This window comes from Tamandua tetradactyla, chromosome 9 (genome assembly GCF_023851605.1).
Source record: "Tamandua tetradactyla isolate mTamTet1 chromosome 9, mTamTet1.pri, whole genome shotgun sequence".
Classification (NCBI taxonomy): Eukaryota; Metazoa; Chordata; class Mammalia; order Pilosa; family Myrmecophagidae; genus Tamandua; species Tamandua tetradactyla.
In genome coordinates this window covers 15,333,092-15,353,035 of record NC_135335.1, presented here as the reverse complement: position 1 = coordinate 15,353,035, position 19,944 = coordinate 15,333,092, and the positions used below count along the sequence as shown (strand labels likewise).

The window sequence follows — 19,944 nt, the reverse complement described above, 5'->3', positions numbered from 1 at the left end:
TTGTCTGGTTGTCCTAAACTGTGAAGTTGTTTACCTAATACTCCTGATCTTGCGTTCCCTGGCTTGTCTGTGTCTCACTCAGACATACAGTTTACTCCTTGATGTGGAGGATTATGAAAGGCGCTATCTCCTCAGTCTAGAAGAAGAACGACCTGCCCTAATTGATGAAAGAAAGCACAAAATTTGTAGCATGTATGACAACTTAAGGGGAAAATTGCCTGGACAAGAGAGGTAAGAATTGTGCAGTCTATGCATTAGATTTTAAGTAAAGCACAATTACTATTGTAAAGTTAATGTGAAGATACTATTAAAAGGATTATGTTCCCAGAAATTTGGTATTTGTCAAATTAAACCTTGACCTTGAAACATCTGAATATCCAACCATTATTTTTCTTAACGGTATAAAATCTCATTTTCAGTAACTTATTGGTGCTGAAATTGTTCACTAGCTGTAGTCTGACCAAGTTCATTTACAAATACAGATTGCATAGGACCTATAGAGCAGCATTTATAGAGTTTGCTGGTAGATAGATTAGGGAGAACTTAGTCTAAAATAGTCTTAGTAAATAATTTTGACATGTTTTCCATGTCTTGTCAATTTCATTCAACAAATTAAAAAAAAATAACAGCTCTTAGGGTTTACACATTTATATTTAATCATTGATAGTATAAAATATTGTTCATAAATTAAATTGGTAAAGTTAAGACACAACTGCTCCTAAGATCTAACCATCGAAATTCATATGCCATATTGTCTTTTGTTAAAGCTGAAAATTGTTGCCGAAAATGGAAATCAACTATTTATGCTTTGAAGATAGTTACTAATAGTGTTCTTTGTTCTAGTTTTGGGCAGAGCATATTAAAATGTAACTTGTATGGTTACAATGTATACGTAACATAGAGGGCCAGGTCATAAATAGTGACATGGAAAAGTGCTAACAGTAACTTGTTGAGTCAATTAAATCAAGTTACAAAGCCAAATGAATTTTATGGGTCAATTTTTTATGAAAGAAAAGTAAATATAATACAAAGCAAAAATATTCTTCCCAAAATGATAATGCTAATAAAATTATCTCCAGGATTATGAATTTTTTTTTTTTTGGGTTTTATATGTTTTCAGGTTTTGCTACAAATAATCATGTATGATTTGTGTACTTACTTAAAAATTTAATAAAGGAAATTGATGCATATAGTGTGACCAAGTTTCTCAATGTACAATTTGTGATGGTGATACTCTACATTTATGAAACTTGAAAACTCACTTTTTATTTGATAGAGTTGGAGAAGTAATTCTGACCATTTTTTGTAGTGCAGATAATTGTAGAGTAAAAACAAATGTAATATATTTATTTACTAACACCTTAAGAGATTTAAAAAAATAAAGATGTCTTATGTTTCTCTTGCTGACCTAAGTTGATATTTTTATTCCCCTGCAGGCCAAGTGATGACCACTTTGTACAAATCATGTGTATCCGAAAAGGGAAGAGAATGGTTGCCCGTATTCTTCCTTTCCTCTCCACAGAGCAAGCAGCTGACATTATCATGACAACAGCCAGGAACCTCCCTTTCCTTATCAAGAAGGATGCACAAGATGAGGTGATGCTTCATGCAGGACAACTTTCCTTTGGGTCTTCATAGTTGATAAAATTCTAGAATGCAAGCTTCTTTTTTTCCCTCTCCTTCCTTTTCTGCTGTTTCATCTAACCTTTGGCAGCATTATTTGATTATTTAAAGTAAAACTTGTGTCTAGATTTTGTTTTTTATCCTACTGTTGATTGAACAGACCAAGTAAACTAAACATAAGGACAGTACGAATTCTGTCCTACTTAACATAATTGTGGAGGTGTGATCTGTATCAATGTATATCAGAATTACTTGGGAAGCATATAGTTAGCCTTATGCCAAACATGCTGAATCTAAATTTGCAGAGAAAGGATCAAGGTTTTTGTATCTTTTAACAAGATCCCCAGCTGAATCTGTTACAGAAATTTGAAAACTTCTGGTCTTGGTTACTTTGCTGGATAAAAAATATCACTCACTGAGCTGTTATCAGTAGCTTCACAGCAGCCTGTAAAATTTGTTAAATGTTACCCTACAGGAATGTGGCCAGTGAAAAAAATATGAAAAAGAAATGCTTTTTATCATACTCTTAACTAGGCTGGAATTTGAAACATTATTATCAAGTTTACAAGTTAACTCTTGGCTAGAGTTGCTCTTGCTTTCCCCTGTCAGAGATCTTGAGAAACCATTAAAATTTAGAATAATCTTAGGAAGTTCAAAGCAGGGCATTGATAATAATAGGGCAAAGGGGTAGATTAATGTGTGTGAGATTTAGAATAATAAAAACTGTGGGAGTGAATATGGGAATTATAGTAGACTACTACTTGAGTAATCATTTAGTAGTGGTCCATAGAAAACATGATGCCAGGATAACTTATAAGTGGTATGACATGGAAGAGTTGGAAATTATTCATTTTGTAGACCCTTGAAATTTTAGGATCTGCAGAAGGAGAAGTTTTGATCTCCTCATTGGAGAAAGCGAAATGGGATGAGACAAGTAACATTTTTTAAATATTCAAAAAATGAAAAATGAGTGGGGGGAATGTTAAAAGAATTGAGGTTCATCCTAGAAAATAGAAGATGAGGTTAAAATATGACAGTTACCTTAGAGCATGTAAATTGTTGTAGGTAATGAGACAGATTTTACCACTAGCAAGTGCTTAGCTCAGTCAAGCTCCAGTTGTGGAATTAATTAAATCCTGACTATTGAAAACAAGCCCCGAGCAGATATAAACCTGGGGTAAGAACTAAACCAGGAGCTTTTGCTCAGGCAGTGAGGGGGCAGGGCTCATGGGGGGTTGGGTAGAGAGAAACAGAGGCTTTTTGAGTTGGAAAGTATAAAATACTAGAAAAGGGCTGGACCCCAAGAAAAGGGGGGCTCATAGAGCCTAGGGATACGTAGTGCCACATACCAACTCAAGCTCTCAGTAAGCAAATGCGCAGAGTGGGGGTCCCACTCTGAAAAGGCTTTTTTTGTTTGTTTTTTTTAACTTCTTAACAGCTCATTACATAAAATTACAAGTACTTTCATGCTCCGGCACTGCCCCAGGCAAGGGCAAAATTAAGGCCTGTGTGAGAGACAGAGTAACTAGTCAGGTAAAATTCCCAAAGGACATTTCTTCTGCAAGAAAAGTGGGGCAGGACCCAGTTCAAGTGGAGTCCCTCCTTTAGGGAATTCAGGCCCCAGGGACTAGAATACAGAAGCAGTTAAAACCCACCTACTATCTCAGCCTCTATCTGAACCAACACTGGCAGGGAGAGGCTGCTGAAATTAAAGGCCCCATATCACTTTACGCTGGTGGGAAGCCATGGGCAGACATGCACCACTTACCGGGCAAGATCGGAAAAGCACAGAGTCTAGATGCTTCATAGGAAAGTCTTACATCCTGCTGGATCTCATCCTCAGGGAAAACTGATGCTGGCTACTCTCCTTCTGAGTTGTGGACCTGTCTAGTCTGTGAAAATGTGACTGGTGTTGATAATATCTGAGGAAACCCTCCTCAGAGAAAAGAGGCTCCATATAGGCAGGGCAAAAAAAAAAAAAAAAAAAAAGCTGAAAAATTCTGATCAGTTAAACCGAACCTGTGCTAGAAGTCTGGGATAGGTTGAACTGAATGTCACAGAATAGAGAACAAAGCCATCCAGCAAGAAAACCCTAGGTAAAAGAATGAGTGAATGAAAACAACCTCCAGAATAAACTAATTAAGGAAATCAAATGCCTAATCGCCAGCAAAAAATAATGAGTCATTCTAGGAAAATCGAAGATGTGGCCCAGTGAAAGGAATAAACCAGCACTTCAGATGGCATACAAGAGTTGAAATGACTAATTCAGGATGTTCGAACAGACATGCAAAATCTCACCAAAAATCAAATCAACAATTTGAGGGGGGATATAAAGAAGACATTGGGCAAACAAAGAAGAACTTGAAAGTTTGGAAAAAGTAAATCTAGAATTTATGGGAATAAAAGGCACAATAGAAGAGATAAAAACAATGGAGACCTACAATAGATTTGAAGAGGCAGAAGAAAGGACTAGTAAACTAGAGGACAGGACATCTGAAATCTGACACAAAATAGAGGGAAAAGGATGGAAAATGTGAACAGGAACTCTAGGAATTGAATGATTGCATGAACTGCATGAATATACCTATTGTAGGTGCTCCAGAAGAAGAGAAAGGAAAAGGAACAGAAAGGCTAATGGAGGAAACAATCACTAAAAATTTCCCGTCTTTTATGAAAGTCATAAAGTTATAGATCCAAGAACTGTATCATACCACAAACAGAATACATCCAAATAGACCTACTCCAAGATACTCAGTAATCAGGTTGTCAAATGTCAAGCGTAAACAGAATTTTGAAAGCAGCAAGAGAAAAGCAATCTGTCACATGCAAGGGAAGCTTGATTATGTGCGGATTTCTCAGCAGAAACCATGGTGGTGAGAAGGCAGTGGTATGATATATTTCAGATTCTGAAAGAGAAAAAATACCAACCAAGAATTTTATACCTGTTAGAACTTTTCTTCAGTAATGAGGAGGAGAGTAAAATATTTTCAGAAAACAGTCACTGAGATAATTTGTGACTAAGAGATCAGCTCTACAAGAAATACTAAAGTGAACACTACGGGCAGAGTGGAAAACACAGGAGAAAGAAGCCTGGAGAAGAGTGTACAAAGACTATCAGTAAAGGTAAAAAGAGAAAAAAAAATTAGATATGACATAAAATCCAGAAGACAAAATGGTAGAAGTACTACCCTTACAGTAATAACAGTAAATGTTAATGGATTAAACTCCCCAATTAAAAGATATAGACAGGCATAATGGACAATCTGTATGCCGTCTACAGGAGGCTCACTTTAGACCCAAGAACGAAAATAGGTTGAAAGTGAAAGGTTGGGAAAAGATATTTCATGCAAACAACAACCAGAAAAGAGCAGCATAACTATACTAATATATGACAAATTAGACTTCAAATGTAAAATAATTAAAAGAGACAAAGAAGGACACTATATATTAATAAAAGGAATAATTCAACAAGAAGACATAGCAATCATAAGTATTTATGCACTGAGAAGTGCTCCAAAATACATGAGGCAGACATTGAAAAGAGAAATACACATCTACCATAATAGTTGGAGACTTCAATTCCCTGCTCTCATCAATGGACAGAACATCTAATCTAGACAGAGGATCAATAAAGAAACAGATTTTGAATAATACGATAAATGAACTAGACTTAATAGACATTTACAGAACATTACACCCTACAACAGCAGGATATACACTTTTCTCAAGTACTCATGGATCATTCTCAAGGATAGACCATATGCTATGTCACAAAGCAAGTTTCAGTAAATTTGAAAAGATTGAAGTCATACAAAACACCTTCTTGGATCATAATGGAATGAAGGTGGAAACTGATAACCAGCATATGGCCAGAAAATTTACAGATACATGGAAGCTAAATAACACGCTCTTAAACAACCAGTGGGTCAAGGAAGAAATTACAAGAGAAATCAGTAAATATCTAAAGGCAAATGACATTGAAAACACAATATATCAAAATTTATGGCATTCAGCAAAGACAATGCTGAGAGGGAAACTTACTGACTTAAATGCTCATATTAAAACAAAGAAAGAACAAATCAAGGATTGAATTGTTCATTTGCAAGAGCTAGAGAATAAAAACAGCAAACTAACCTCAAAGCAAACAAAAATAAAGATAATATTAATATTAGAGCAGAAATAAGTAACACTGAGACTATGAAAACAATACAGAAAATCAACAAAACCAGTGGTTGTTGTTTTTCAGAAAGTCTGTAAAATCAATGAATCCTTAGCTAAGCTGACAAAAAAAGAGAGGATGCAAATAAATAAAATCAAAAATGAAAGAAAAGACATAACCACCGACACTGCAGAAATAAAGTAGGTGATGAGAGGATACTATAAGCAACTATATACTAATATACTAGATAATGTAGGTAAAATGGACAACTTCCTAGAAAGGCATGAACAACCAACATTGACTGGAGAAGAAATAGACAACCTTAACAAAACATCATAAATAGATTGAATCAGTCATCAAGAAGCTCCCAAAAGTGGAAAGTCCAAGACCAGATGGCTTCACATGTGAATTCTACCAAGCATTCAAGAAAGAAAGAGTACCAATCCTACTCAGATTCTTCAAAAAACCTGGAAAGGAGGGAAAGCTACCTTACCTAACTCATTCTATGAAGCCAACATCACCTTAATACCAAAGTCAGACAAAGATACTACAAGAAAATAAAATTACAGTCCAATCTCTTTAATGATTGTATATGTAAAAACCCTCAACAAAATACTTGTGAATTGAATCCGGCACATTAAAAGAATTATACACCATGACCAAATGGGATTTATTCCAGGTATGCAAGGCTGGTTCAACACAAGGAAACCAATTAACGTAATATACCCTGTCAATAAGTCACAGTGGAAAGACCACCAGATCATTCTAATTGATGCAGAAAAGGCGTTTGACAAAATTCAGCATCCTTTCTTGATGAAAACACTTAAAGGAATACAGCAAGGTGCAGGGTACAAGATCAACACCCAAAAATCAGTAGTGTTTCTGTACACTAGTAATGAGTATTCTGAGGAGGACAGTTTTTTAAATTCATTTACAATAGCAACCAAAAGAATAAAATATTTGAGAATAAATTTAACTAAGGATGTAAAAGACCTATGCACAGAAAATTGCAAGAAACTGCTGAAAGAAATCATGGAAGACTTAAATAAATGGAAGGGTAAACTATGTTCATGGATTGAAGATGAAATATAGTTAAAATGTTAATTCTGCCAAAATTGATTTATAGAGTCAATGCAATCCAATTAAAATCCCAACAATTACTTTGCAGAAATAGAAAAACCATTTTCTGTTGGTTTTTCTGTTCCATTCTTTGGAAGGGCAGGCAGTGTCCTGGTTTGAAAGGATTATGTACCCTAGAAAAACCATATTTTAATCCTGGTCTACCTCATGGAGGCTGCCTTTTCGTTTAATCCCAACTCAGCACTTGGGTTGAAACCTTGATTATATTATCTGCACAGATGTGAGGCCACACATTCCAGGTGGTCTTGATTAGTTTACGGGAATCTTTTAAAAGAGGAAGCATTTTGGAAAAAGCTTCAGAGCCACAGGAGAAGCACGAAAGCCCATGCAGCCACAGACCTTTGGAGATGAAGAAGGAAAATACCCCTGAGGGAGCTTCATGAAACAGGAAGCCTGAAGGGAAAGCTCTAGCAGACCTCACCATGTTGGCCATGTGCCTTTCCAGTTGAGAGAGAAACCCTGAACATCATCAGCCTTTCTTGGACCAAGATATCTTTCCCAGGATGCCTTAGATTGGACATCTCTATTCCTTGCTTTCATTGGGACATTTTCATGGCTTTAGAACTATAATCTTAAACCTTATTAAATTCCCCTTTTTAAAAGCCATTCTGTTTCTGGTATATCTCATTCCAGCAGCTAACAAACTAGAAAAGGCAGGATGTCCTGAATAGCTAAAAAATATCTTGAGAAAGTAAAATGAAGTAGGAGGTCTCACTTAAAGCATATTACAAAGCTGCAGTGGCATAAAGATAGATATACTGAACAATAGAATTGAGTTTTCAAAAATACACCCTCTCAACTATGGACAGTTGATCTTTGATAAGGCGGTCAAGCCAACCCACCTGAGAAAGAGCAGCCTCTTCAATAAATGGTGCTTGGAGAACTGAATATCCATATGCAAAAAAATGGAACAGGATCCGTATCTCAAACCATATACAGAAATTAACTCAGAATGGATCAAAAACCCGAGCATTAGAACTAAAACCATAAAACTTTTAGAATAAAGTGTAGGAAAATATCTTATATCTTGTAGTGGGAGGTGGTTTCTTAGGCATTATACCCAGAGCATGAGAAATGAAAAAAGAAATAGATAAATGGGATCTCCTGAAAATTTACACACTTTTGTGCATCAAAGAATTTTTATCAGGAAAGTAAAAAAGCAGCCTACACAATGGGAGGCAATATTTGGAAACCGCATATCAGATAAAGCTTTAGTATTCAGAGTATATAAAGCGATTCTGTAACTCAACCACAAAAAGACAAACCCAATTTTAAAATGGACAAAAGATATGAACAGACACTTCTCAGGAGAAGAGGCAACAAGAATGATGAGAAAGCAAAGGAAAAGATGCTCAACTTCACTTTCCATTAGGGAAATGCAAATCAAAACCACAATGAAATATCATCTCATACCCATTAGAATGGCCATTATCAAAAAACCAAAACACGACAAGTGCTGGAGAGGATATGTAGAAAGAGGCACACTGATCCGCTGTTGGTGGGTATATAAAATGATACAGCTGCTCTGGAAGGCAGTTTGGTGGTTCGTCAAGAAGCTAAGTGTAGAATTGCTCTATGAGCCAGCAATCCTATTACTAGGTATGAATTCAGAGCAACTGAAGGCAAGGACAGGGATTTACACACTGATGTTTATAGCAGCATTACTTATGATTGCCAAGAGATGCAAACAACCCAAATGTCCTTCAGCAAACGAGTGCATAAACAAGCTATGGTATATACATACATTGGAATACTGTGCAGCTGTAAGACAGAATAAAGTCATGAAGCATGTAACAGTGTGGATGATCCTTGAGAACATTATGTTGAGTGAAATTAGCCAGAAACAAAAGGGCAAATACTGTATGGTCTCACTAATAAGAACTGTCACTAATGAGTGAGCTTTGAGAGTTAAGATTAAGAACAAAGATTATCTGTATAGCTTAATGTAATGCTTGGATACGTTCTAGAATATATTAAGCAAGTAAGTATTGCAAAGTCCCTTGAGGGATGGGAGAAAAAATATGAAAGTATTAAACTTTACCATCAGGGAACCCCCCTGATACTGTGTCAAACATTAGGGACACCCAAATCAGTAGGCCAAGTCTTTGATCTTGAGGCTTACTTTTGTGAAGCTTATGTAGGTAGTAGAGAACCTTAGCCTACCTTAGGTATGCCTAAGAATTAATTCTGGAGGACCTCTTTTGTTGCTGAGATGTAGCCCCACTCTCTCTAAGCCCAACTCTGTAAGTGATATCATTGCCTTCCCCCCTACATGGGACATGACATCCAGGGGTGGAATCTCCCTGGCAGTGTGGGAGATGATTCTCAGGGATTAGTCCAGCCTGGTATTGTGGGATCAACAATTCCATCCTGACTAGAAGGGGGAAAAGAAGTATAACTTAAAAAGTATCAAAGGCTGAGAGTTCAAATAGAGTCATGAGGCTACTCTGGACGTATCATGTCTCACTCATATGGACTAACTGTAAAATACAAACTCAGAGAATTGAAGTAGAAAGCATGGATTACCAGATGGGGACCTACTGTAAAACATCCTAGATTGTAAACTCGTACAGCAGTTACATATATTTAGGAGTTCTATTTTTTTCTCAATTCTGAGATACTGAACTATTTGTGTATAACCTGGTCGTTCTCTGAAACTTCAGGTATTCATGTGACGCCTGAGACTCAGAGTTAGAACACTGAAGCTATGAAAGTCAGCATTACCCCATACAGCATCTTTTTTTAAAAAGTTGAGAAGGGGACCTGGCTTCAAGTAGAAATATGAATGAAGCTGATTTGGATAGGGCTAAGGTCAGTCAGAACACAGGGTAAAGGATGATATGGTCTATATTTTAAAACTTCAACTTCTGTGTGAGACCCAAGGGAAAGATATTTATTTGGTGCAAAATTTATATTTTGGGTAGTGCATTATCTAATTTAACTGTGTGGTCAATTTATTTGAATACCACAATTACATGGAATCTTGAATAGGGTATGAGATCTTGTTGGTTTGAACAGATTAGTGGGATGCCCTGATACATCCCAGGGTAATTTGGGCAGAGAATAACAGTATTTACAAAGTCCCCTTGGGGTACTGGGAAGAAAGGAAGAAATATTCAACTTCCCCATTGGGAAATTCCTGATATTCTCACAAGCAGTGGGGGCAACAGTTCAGTAGACTGAGCCCTCAGTCTTGGCATTGTCCCCTATGAAAGTTATTTTTGCACAGGAGAAGCTTAGCCTACTGATAATTATCCCTGAGAGTAACCCCCAGAGAACATCTTTTTTCACCCAGATGTGGCCTTCCTCTCTAAGCCATCTCTGTAGGTGAATTCACTGCCCCCCCCCCCATATGGGACTTCACTCCCAGGGGTGTAAATCTCCCTGGCAACATGGAACAGGACTTCTAGGATGAACCGGGACCCAGCGTCGTGGGATTGAGAAAGCCTTCTTGACCAAAAGGGGTAAAAGAGAAATGAGAACAGAAAAAAATATCAATGGCTAAGAGATTTCAGAGTTGAGAGGTTATCCTGGAGGTTATTTTTATGTATTATATACATAAGATATTTTATATATATATATACTTTTTTAGTTTGTGGTATATTGGATTGGCTGGATGGAAGTAACTTAAACTGTTGAGCTGTGTTTCAGTACCCTTGATTCTTGAAGATGATTGTATAACTATATAGCTCTTACAGTGTGACCCTGTAATTGTGAAAACCTTATGTCTGATGTTCCTTTTATCCAGGGTAGGGCAGATGAGTGAAAAAAAAAAAGAGAAAAAATAAATAATAATGGGGAGAGAGGGTAAAAAATTGAATAGATTGAAATATTAGTGGTTAATGAGAGGGAAGGCGTGAGAGGTAGATTATGTATGAGGTTTTTTTTTTTCTTTTTCTTTTTCTTGAGGGATGCCAATGTTCTAAAATGATCATGGTGATGAATACACAACTATGTGATGATATTGTGGGCCATTGATTGTCTACTATGTATGGACAGTGTGTGTGTTAAGATTTCTCAATAAAAATATTTTTTAAAAATTAAATAAAATACTCTAATATTATCTGCTAAACCTATCACCATTTTTTGGATAATCTTTCTTAGGTGATTACAGCTGAGCATACTTCCATTCATGCCTTCATTTGGGAGTAATGTTTTATGATGTAGCAGTTGTCAGGATGTAATTATTTTATTTGTTCTTTGTAGGTGCTGCCATGCTTGTTGAGTCCCTTCTCTGTCCTTATCTATCATCTTCCATCAGTGACTGTCACCAGCCTTCTGCAACAGCTAATGAACCTACCTCAGAGTGCAGCTGCACCAGCACCCTCTAATCCTCACCTCACTGCTGTGCTCCAGAACAAGGTGATCTTGCCTTTTTATGTCCCTGAAGTCTGTGGGCCTTCATCATTTATAGATTTTATATAATGGCTGCTACAGCTGTAATGACTTGTAAAACAGAAAAAAAAAAGACTTCTTCTAGTTAGGAATTGCATTATGATCCTAGTAACAGATACTAGAAGTAACAGTGATTATAGCAAAATAGAATTTTTTGTATATCATTTGAAATAAAGCAGATATTAGTGCTTCCACAGTGTGATCAGGGATCCAGGCTCTTTCAGTTTTTCTTCTTCACCTTTCTTAACGAAAACTTCCATGCTCATTATCCCTCATTGTGTACAATGGTTGTGAAATTTGAAGCACCTCTTTGCATCAGGAAGAGGATTGAGAGCAGAGGGCAAAAGGTGTAGGTTAGCTGTCCATCCTCCTCATTTGGAGCTTTTTCAGAAGTTCTCGCCAACAACTGCCACTTAACCTCAGCGGCCAGGACTTGGTGACCTGGCCCCATATAACTGCAGGGAGGTTGGAAAATGTCTTTTTCCATGCATCTTCACCATCTCAAATAAAATCTGAGTTCTGATCATGAGTCACATTAGGTAGGCAATTTAGTGATCTCTGCCATAAGACTATAAATATGGAATAGTAGAAGCTCCCATTTCATATTTCCTTTACATCCAGAGACTACTAGGGGAAACATAGTATAAAGGAAAGAACGTGAGCTTTTAGACAGAGCAGTTTTTAGTCCTTGCCTGCCACTTTTGAGTTTTGTGACCCTGGTTAAATTACTTCCCTATGCTGAGCCACAGTTTCCTGATCTGTGAATTGGAGGTAATGATAGACTTCATAGAATTGCCATGGTACTTAAATGTGATGCATTTGTGAATCGTTCAGTATCATACCGGGTACATAGTAAATACTTATTAAGGGCCTGTCTGTGTACAGTGGAGATGAAAAAGTAGTCTCAAGTCATCTTCCTCCCTCGTACCTGAAACCTGCCCAAACGTGACTCTTATATCCTGACATATGTCATTGTATATGAAGAAAAGAGAGTGCCTTATAGAATGTAAGGTAGGTCAGTGGAGTGATCTGTCATGGGCCTTTCATATTTGGTCTCATAATTTTAATTTTGGTAAAATCAGTAATAAATCATGAGGTCAGACAAGATTAGAAAGCCCAGTGTTGTTTTTTATCTGACAGTGCCATGAAAGGGAATTTTGTGGAAAGGCAAAGTTATCCTCTGTGAAGTAAACTCAGAAAGGGAATTTTGTGGAAAGGCAAAGTTATCCTCTGTGAAGTAAACTCAGAAAAGTGGGACCGAATCCCAAAATATACTCCAGCTTCCCTTTGTGGTCCAAATGTATAACTCATACATTTAACCTAGTGCTGCTTGTCCCTATTTGTATTTTCCTTCAATGTCCCTTATTTAAGACTGCTGTTTCCTGCTTTTACTATCCACTGAATAAAACAAAATTGTGTGTATTTCGAGCTTTAAAGCACGTTGCTGGATTTTAATCATCCAGGCATGGTAAATACATCTATTTACCCTTTCTCTTTATTTTTCAGATTCCTATAACATTTACATTTCCTTATATTTCCAGATAGAAATGTTCTTTTTTAGGGAGATTCTTTCTTCATACCCTGTTCATTTCAATTACCCCTTCTTTACACATTTTACTACAGTTCTTAGTACCTTTTTTCTTAATTCAGAATATCTAACACTAATGTTTTTATTTCTTTTATGAACTTTACTTTTTTGTATCAGCATTTGTCTTCATTAGACTTTTCCTTTTAATCCATTTTTGTGCCAGTAAGTAGGGAGAAAGCTAAATCCCACATTGTGACAAGGAAAAATCATCGTTTCATCTCAGTGTAGGGTAGGGAAAGGCAGAGTTGGACATAGTGACGTTGTGCTTCCATTGTCTGTGCTTGGTTGCATATAGTACCCAAAATAAAGCCAGGAGAAAGGGAGCTTCACTTCATGGCTCCCTAGACCTTGCCTGATTTCACAGAAAAGCACAGCATGGGATCATTTTGATTTCATATTGTTCCCCATACAAGGATTCCTTCAGCTGTATTGGGCAAAGATTAGATGCAGTGTTGAGTTTGATTCCCTCTCTCTCCTCTTGTAGTTTGGCCTGTCACTGCTCTTTGTTGTCCTGAGCCACGGGGAAGACCTACAGAGTTCAGGCCCTGCTACAGAGTCAACACAAAACAACCAGTGGTTAGTCTGGACTGTTTTTTCTCTTGTTTTAAATTTTTTTAGTTAATTTTTGCATTCTTTTTCTGATGTTGTTGTTATGGGTTTTTCCTACCAGGACAGAGGTAATGTTCATGGCAACCCGAGAACTTCTGCGGATTCCCCAAGTAGTCCTGGCCAAGCCAATTTCTATACCTACAAACCTAGTATCCCTTTTCTCTCGCTATGTTGACCGACAGAAACTGAATTTGCTGGAGACAAAATTTCAGTAAGTTTGAAGCAGAATTCCACATCTCACTAAAATTAGCACTTTAGAAGTTATGATGAGGTGGGTAGAGATAAAACTGAATTTGGTGGAAAAGATTAAAGACTTACCAAATGTTTGAGTATCTGCTATATATAAAACACTATACTGGGTGTGGTAGTGCCCTCCTATAAGTTGACTAAATGTCTAGCATAGACTTTTTTCTTCTTTGTTCTGAGAATTCTTACAAGGATGTAACTTTTTTAAACTTTTTTTATTGTATAATATAACATATATAGAAAGCAAAGAAAGGAAAAAGCAATAGTTTTCAGAGCACTCTTCAACAAGTAGTTACAGGACAGATCCCAGAGTTTGTCACAGACTAGCATGCCATCGTTGCAGATTTTCCTTCTAGCTGCTCCAGAACATGGGAGACTAAAAGGAATAAATACTTTTTTTATTATCACATTCGACTTTCTTTTTATTTTTTGTGAAGAATAACATATATACAAAAAAAAATAGATTTCAAAGCACAGCACAGCACTTAGTTGTAGAGCAGATTTCAGAGTTTGGTATTGGTTACAATTTCACAATTTTAGGTTTTTACTTCTAGCTGCTCTAAGGTACTGGACGCTAAAACAAATATCAATATAATGATTCAGCAGTCATACTCGTTTGTTAAACCCGACCTTTTCTGTATCAAACTCTACCATCACCTTTGGTCTTTCTCCCACTCTTTAGGAGTATTTGGGCTATTCCCATTCTAACTTTTTCATGTACAGGGGGAAAATTGCAATTGCATGCTGTGGGCTATGTTTAACAAGAAAGGATGTAACTTTAATGTAAAAGGTAGCCTACTGTTTGGATTCATTTATACAAAGTTTCCTTTCTCTTTTTCTTTACCCTTAGGCTAGTTCAAGGGATACGATAAAAGATCTCCATGTGTTTCCTGTACCTCCTTTTGGCTGCCACCTGCACTGTTGTCATCACCAATGGAGTGTTTTTAATGAGGGAGGGAAGGTAGCTTATTTCCCAAAGGAAAGTTTTGTGGGATCATTCCTGTTTACAGGGATTGTCTCTAAATGCCAGGTATTTCTCCACTGCTCTGTGAAATTTGGCTGGGTGATACTTCTGCTCGTTTCTTCTTACCTTCTTTGTTACAATTCTGCATGCCCTGCGTTTACTCAGTCCTCAATTTTGCATTTTCTTTGCCCTAAAGATGCAAATATAATCTTTCCCTTTATTCCATCACCACTACTACAATTCAGAGTAAATCACAGCCTACCAAAGGATTCCTTCCCTCACCCCATTGAAGTCTTTTTTCATTGCCCCATATTAATGGAACTGTAGGCGAGCCAAGTAAATCCATATAGAGAGAAATCAATATATACACATACATGTATGTGTGTGCCCCAATACATACATTTATATGGTCCCCAGTTGGTCCTTAAAGAGCAGAATTTGGATTGAAAAACACCCATCCCTTCTCTAAACACAATTCAGCTGAGGTATTTTTAATGTTTATTTTCCATCTTGTAATTAATTTAATGGGTTCTGCTTGTTTTATCATATACACAGTATGCAGCACATTTAATAAAATTGGAACTCTTAATTGGCCGATGCCCACCTGTAAGCCGAGAAGACCTTATTCTCCTCCCTCCCTTTATCGCCTTTGTTTCTGTCCACCTCAGTGGAAACAGCACACGGTTAAGCCTTTACTTCCAAACTACAACTACATTGTACTTGAGCCCATGCCCTCAAGTGCATGTAAGATTACCCAGGATGTTTGTAACTTAGAGCCTGCTTCCGCAGTGTAGCTTTTTGCACACTCACCCTGTCTTCCTGAGAGTACTTCAGTAAGCCATGCTTTTACTTCTCTCTTCTCCATTTTTATTTGCTGTCATGGGTAGAAACCTCCACGTGTAACCATGGAAACTAAATTTGGCCAGCTTTGCCCCTCACTTCCTCCATACCATGAGCAGAATTGTCCTTGCTGCTCTGTCTCACCCAGGTCCCATTCCCAGGCAGCCAGGGGCCTGGGTTTGAACCCTAGCAGGGACAGCCCTCATGACCCTTTACACCTTACCCCTCTCCCAGTCACCGTTCACCAATCAACTAAGATAAAGTGATTACAGCCCTCAAAAAAATTAAATCTGAATTAATTTTACATGACCGTTCTGATCTACTTTCTGCTGTTCTCACCTTTTGGAATGTAGTGGGGAGGACAGGTTATATTTAAAAAGAATAAACATTTTGCACATACATGTATTGTACAACAGTAAAATCCTCCGTTATAACCAGCTGTCTTTTTTTCCATTCTCTCCATCTCTATTTCTTCCATTCTGTAGCCCCCGGCTTCACCAGCCTCCCCAGTGACATTACGTAGCTTCCTTCTACCATTGCCTACTGACTGTTTCCACTATGCGCCTTTCCTAACTTCCCTCACAACTGATCAAGTGAATACTTGATTATTATTTCTTCCTTTCTGTGCTTTATCTTTTTTGTTTGGTTCTAATTAATGAAAATAAAGTTTCTAAATTTACATTTTTATAGGGTATTGTAAATAAAAACAAATTGTATACTTGAAAAACGTGCCTGCATTTCTTTCTTGCAACTTTTTTATTAATTAAAAAAATTAACAAGCAAACATTAACATATCATCCCATTCTACATATATAATCAGTAATTCTTAATATCACATAGTTGCATATTCATCATTTCTTAGAACATTTGCATCGATTTTCTTTCTTGCAACTTTTAAACTTGATTTTTAATGTGTTTAACATATTTAGATAGAATGACAAACCTTGTGTTGGGGCTATCTAACCATCTTTACCTTTTTTATTTTATTATAAAGGAAACGAAGATCTCATGTTCACGTGATTAGGTTTCTTTAAAAATAGTTTTAGTCCCCACTCCCCCACCCCCATTTTAAGTTCAAAACAGAATTTATAAATTTTAGTAGATCTACTACATTTCATCTCCATCTCATCTATCTCTAGGCATATGTAAATCTTTTCCCTGATTTTTTTAAGAGGCTTCATGTATTCCGGTTTGGAATTTAGCTGCCCTTATGGTTAGTGTTTCTGTAACTCTGACCTGCACCTTACCAGTTCATTTCCTCATGGAAAGTGGGGAATTCATACGTTAATTATTTCAGACTTGAGTAGCATTTTTATTCTTAAAATACTCAGTATATAAGATTCAGCAAACAATTTAAAAACTGCAAAAAAAAAAATGGTAAGAGGGAGATAATTCAAATTATTAAGTGACTACATACCTAAAGCTTATTTTTTCTTGATCAGGGAATAGGCTCTTAAATAGCTTACTTGAGGTGGTACAACTGTGAGTAACAGAGCAAGGGACTAATACAGAATATTATCAATGGTGTGGGGAAGCAGAATCATCTTCTGGGAATCTTATTCTTAGCTCTTACGTGAAAGAACGCAAGGTCTCATTAGATAATTCTGCTAAGGTTGAAACAGGCCCAGGTATGCCTTGATATTCCCAGACTAGATTCAGAAGGGAAGAAGACCTTAGAGTTAATGTAGTCCAGCCCTAACATGTAGGAGCTGAGGAAGGTGATGCTCTGAGAGGGCAGTGACTTGGCTTAGTCCTGTGACTGGTTAGCAGTCACGCCAAAAAAGGAACTCAGGTGCCTGCTGCACATTAGACTCGTTTTCTACTGCAGGTCTGAGAAATATTGGCCCTTATCCAAGAGATATGTACACAGTATGCTTCTTGTGAGAAAAAAACAGCTTGAGGCAGGTTCTACTTTATGAATTTAACAGGAGCTTACAAATAACAGTGCCAATAGATTTTTGAGTCATGTATGTACCAGACTTGTTTTATGTGCTTTAAAAGTCCTTGTTAAGCCTCAGAGTAACCAATGAGGGCACTATCAGAACTTCCCTGCTAATCTTTGTCAAAAATAATCAAGTTAGGTAACACGTGAAACTAATTTACAAGATGGCAAAGTTAAAAACTGACATCAATGTATGCAATCTTAGGGAAAAAACATGCCTGATAAGTAATAGATACATAATAAATCCTGATGTGTAATAGATAACAGATTTGTGAATAATAGTTCACAAAAAAAGGAAAATGCAAATGAATAAAAAACATTAAAATTCACTCCCACTGGTAGAGAATACCAAACAAAATATTTTTCGACCTATCAAATTAGTTAAAACTTATAAAATAATGCTAGTGAGAATTTGGGGCAGCCACTCAAACTGATGGGGTAAATTTCCATATTTCTGGAAACTGCTTTGGCAACATGAATTGCTTTAGAAGTATTCATGGCCTCTAACTAGATAATTTCATGTTCGAAATCTAAGGAAAGATTCCAAAGCAAAGAAACCATCATATCATTGTTTATAATAGTAAAAGAAAAAAAAATTGGAAACAATCTAAATGTTCAACATCACAATAATGGTTAAGTAATAATCTATGTATCATAACAATTAAGGCAGAACATTTAATCATGGAAAGTTTATGATATGCTATGGGGAAAAGGCAGGCAACAAAACCATGTGCTTTGAATTTTTTTTTTAAGAAAATGCACATGATTGAAAAAAAGAATATTAGAAGGATATGCTATTAAGGGTCTGATTGCTAGGTGGTGGAGTTATGGGGAATTTTATTTTAATTTTTTTTCAATTTTAGTGATACATGTAACCTAAAAGTTCCCCATTTAATGCATTGTTTGTGTTCTTAGAAAAATATTTTAAGAGGAAAGTTGTTTTTGAATAATTTACTTACATGGGAAAATAGTAACAATGTTAAGTTAAAAAAAAAAGTAGGTTCTAAATATGTATATGACTTAATCCATGCAGAAAAAAAATATATATGGGAAAAATACATTCATGGATGAAGAAAATTGAAGGAATCTTCTACTTTTCCCCTTTATCTGACTATGCTTAATATGTTAATACTGCGATCCCTAAGAAATTAGGCATATAAAATAAAACATTTTATTGTGAAATGTACAAAAAAAGTAATAAATTTAAAAGTACATTGTAACAAGTAGTTATAGAACAGATTTCAGAGTTTGGTATGGGTTACAGTTCCACAATTTTAGGTTTTTCCTTCTAGCTGCTCCAGGGCACTGGAGAGTATAAAAGAAATATCAATGTAATGATTCAGCAGTCAAACTCATTTGTTAAATCCTATCTTCTCTGTTATAACTCCTCCTCCTTTGATCTTTCTCCCAGTCTTTAAGGGTATTTGTACTATACCCATTCTAACTTTTCATACTGGAAAGAGCTGTCAATAATATGGGATGGTGGATGGAACTTGATGTTCTGGAGAGGCTGGCCCCTCTGGGTTTCAGGACTTATGTGACCTAGGAACCCATGAAGGCTGTAGGTTTCTGGAAAGTAATCACAGTGCATGGAACCTTCGTAGAATGTCAGATAGAGCCCTAGGTGTTCTTTAGAGTTGGCAGGAATGGTTTTGTTGTGATTTGGCAAACCACGGCAAATAGCAACATCTAGTTGAAGTTTATGTAAGAGTAGCCTCCAGAATAGCCTCTCAACTCCATTTGAACCCTCTCAGCCACTAATACCTTATTTTATTACAATTATTTCCCCCCATTTGGTCAGGGAGGCATGGTGGATCCCACGATGCCAGGGCCACATTCATCCCTGGAATTCATAACCCAGGTTTCCAAGGAGACTCACCCCTGGATGTCATGTCCCACGTAGTGGAGAGGGTAGTGATTTTACTTGCATAGTTGGGCTTAAAGAGAGAGAAGCTACATATGAACAACAAAAGAGGTCCTCTGGAAGTAACTATTAGGCATAACCAGAGGTAGTCTTAGCTTCTCCTCTACATAAATAAGCTTCACAAGAGCAAGCCTCAAGATCAAGGGCTTGGCTTATGACTTGGGAGTCCCTAATGTTTGAAACACTATCAGGGGATTTCCCAGTGGTAAAGCTTAACAGTTCAATATTTTTCCTCTCGTCCCTCTAGGGAATTTGCCAATACTTTTTCTTTTTTTAAAAAAAATATTTTTATCAACAAATCTTCACACACATACAGTCCCTATATGGTATACAATCAATGGCTCACAATATCATCACATAATTGTGTATTTATCACCATGATCACTTTTAGAAAATTTGCATCAGACCAGAAAAAGAAATGAAAAAAAGAAAGAAAAACTCACACATACCATACCCCTTACCCCTCTCTCTCCTTGACCACTAGTGTGTGAATCTACCTAGTTTATTTTACCCC

At 36.7% G+C, this 19,944-nt stretch overlaps 1 protein-coding gene across 2 annotated transcripts in view; it reads left to right on the top strand.

Annotated features, from left to right (window-relative positions):
* Nucleotides 1-16,291, top strand: part of PATL1 (PAT1 homolog 1, processing body mRNA decay factor) — a 50,150-nt gene extending 33,859 nt beyond the window's left edge. For both annotated transcript variants that reach the window (XM_077116119.1, XM_077116120.1), the window contains exons 14-19: nucleotides 83-231; nucleotides 1,437-1,596; nucleotides 11,129-11,284; nucleotides 13,390-13,481; nucleotides 13,576-13,725; nucleotides 14,611-16,291. In XM_077116119.1, coding sequence (XP_076972234.1) covers nucleotides 83-231; nucleotides 1,437-1,596; nucleotides 11,129-11,284; nucleotides 13,390-13,481; nucleotides 13,576-13,725; nucleotides 14,611-14,632 — 729 coding nt within the window. In that variant the 3' untranslated portion in view covers nucleotides 14,633-16,291. The remainder of the gene's footprint in view (nucleotides 1-82; nucleotides 232-1,436; nucleotides 1,597-11,128; nucleotides 11,285-13,389; nucleotides 13,482-13,575; nucleotides 13,726-14,610) is intronic.
* Nucleotides 16,292-19,944: the final 3,653 nt, after the last annotated feature.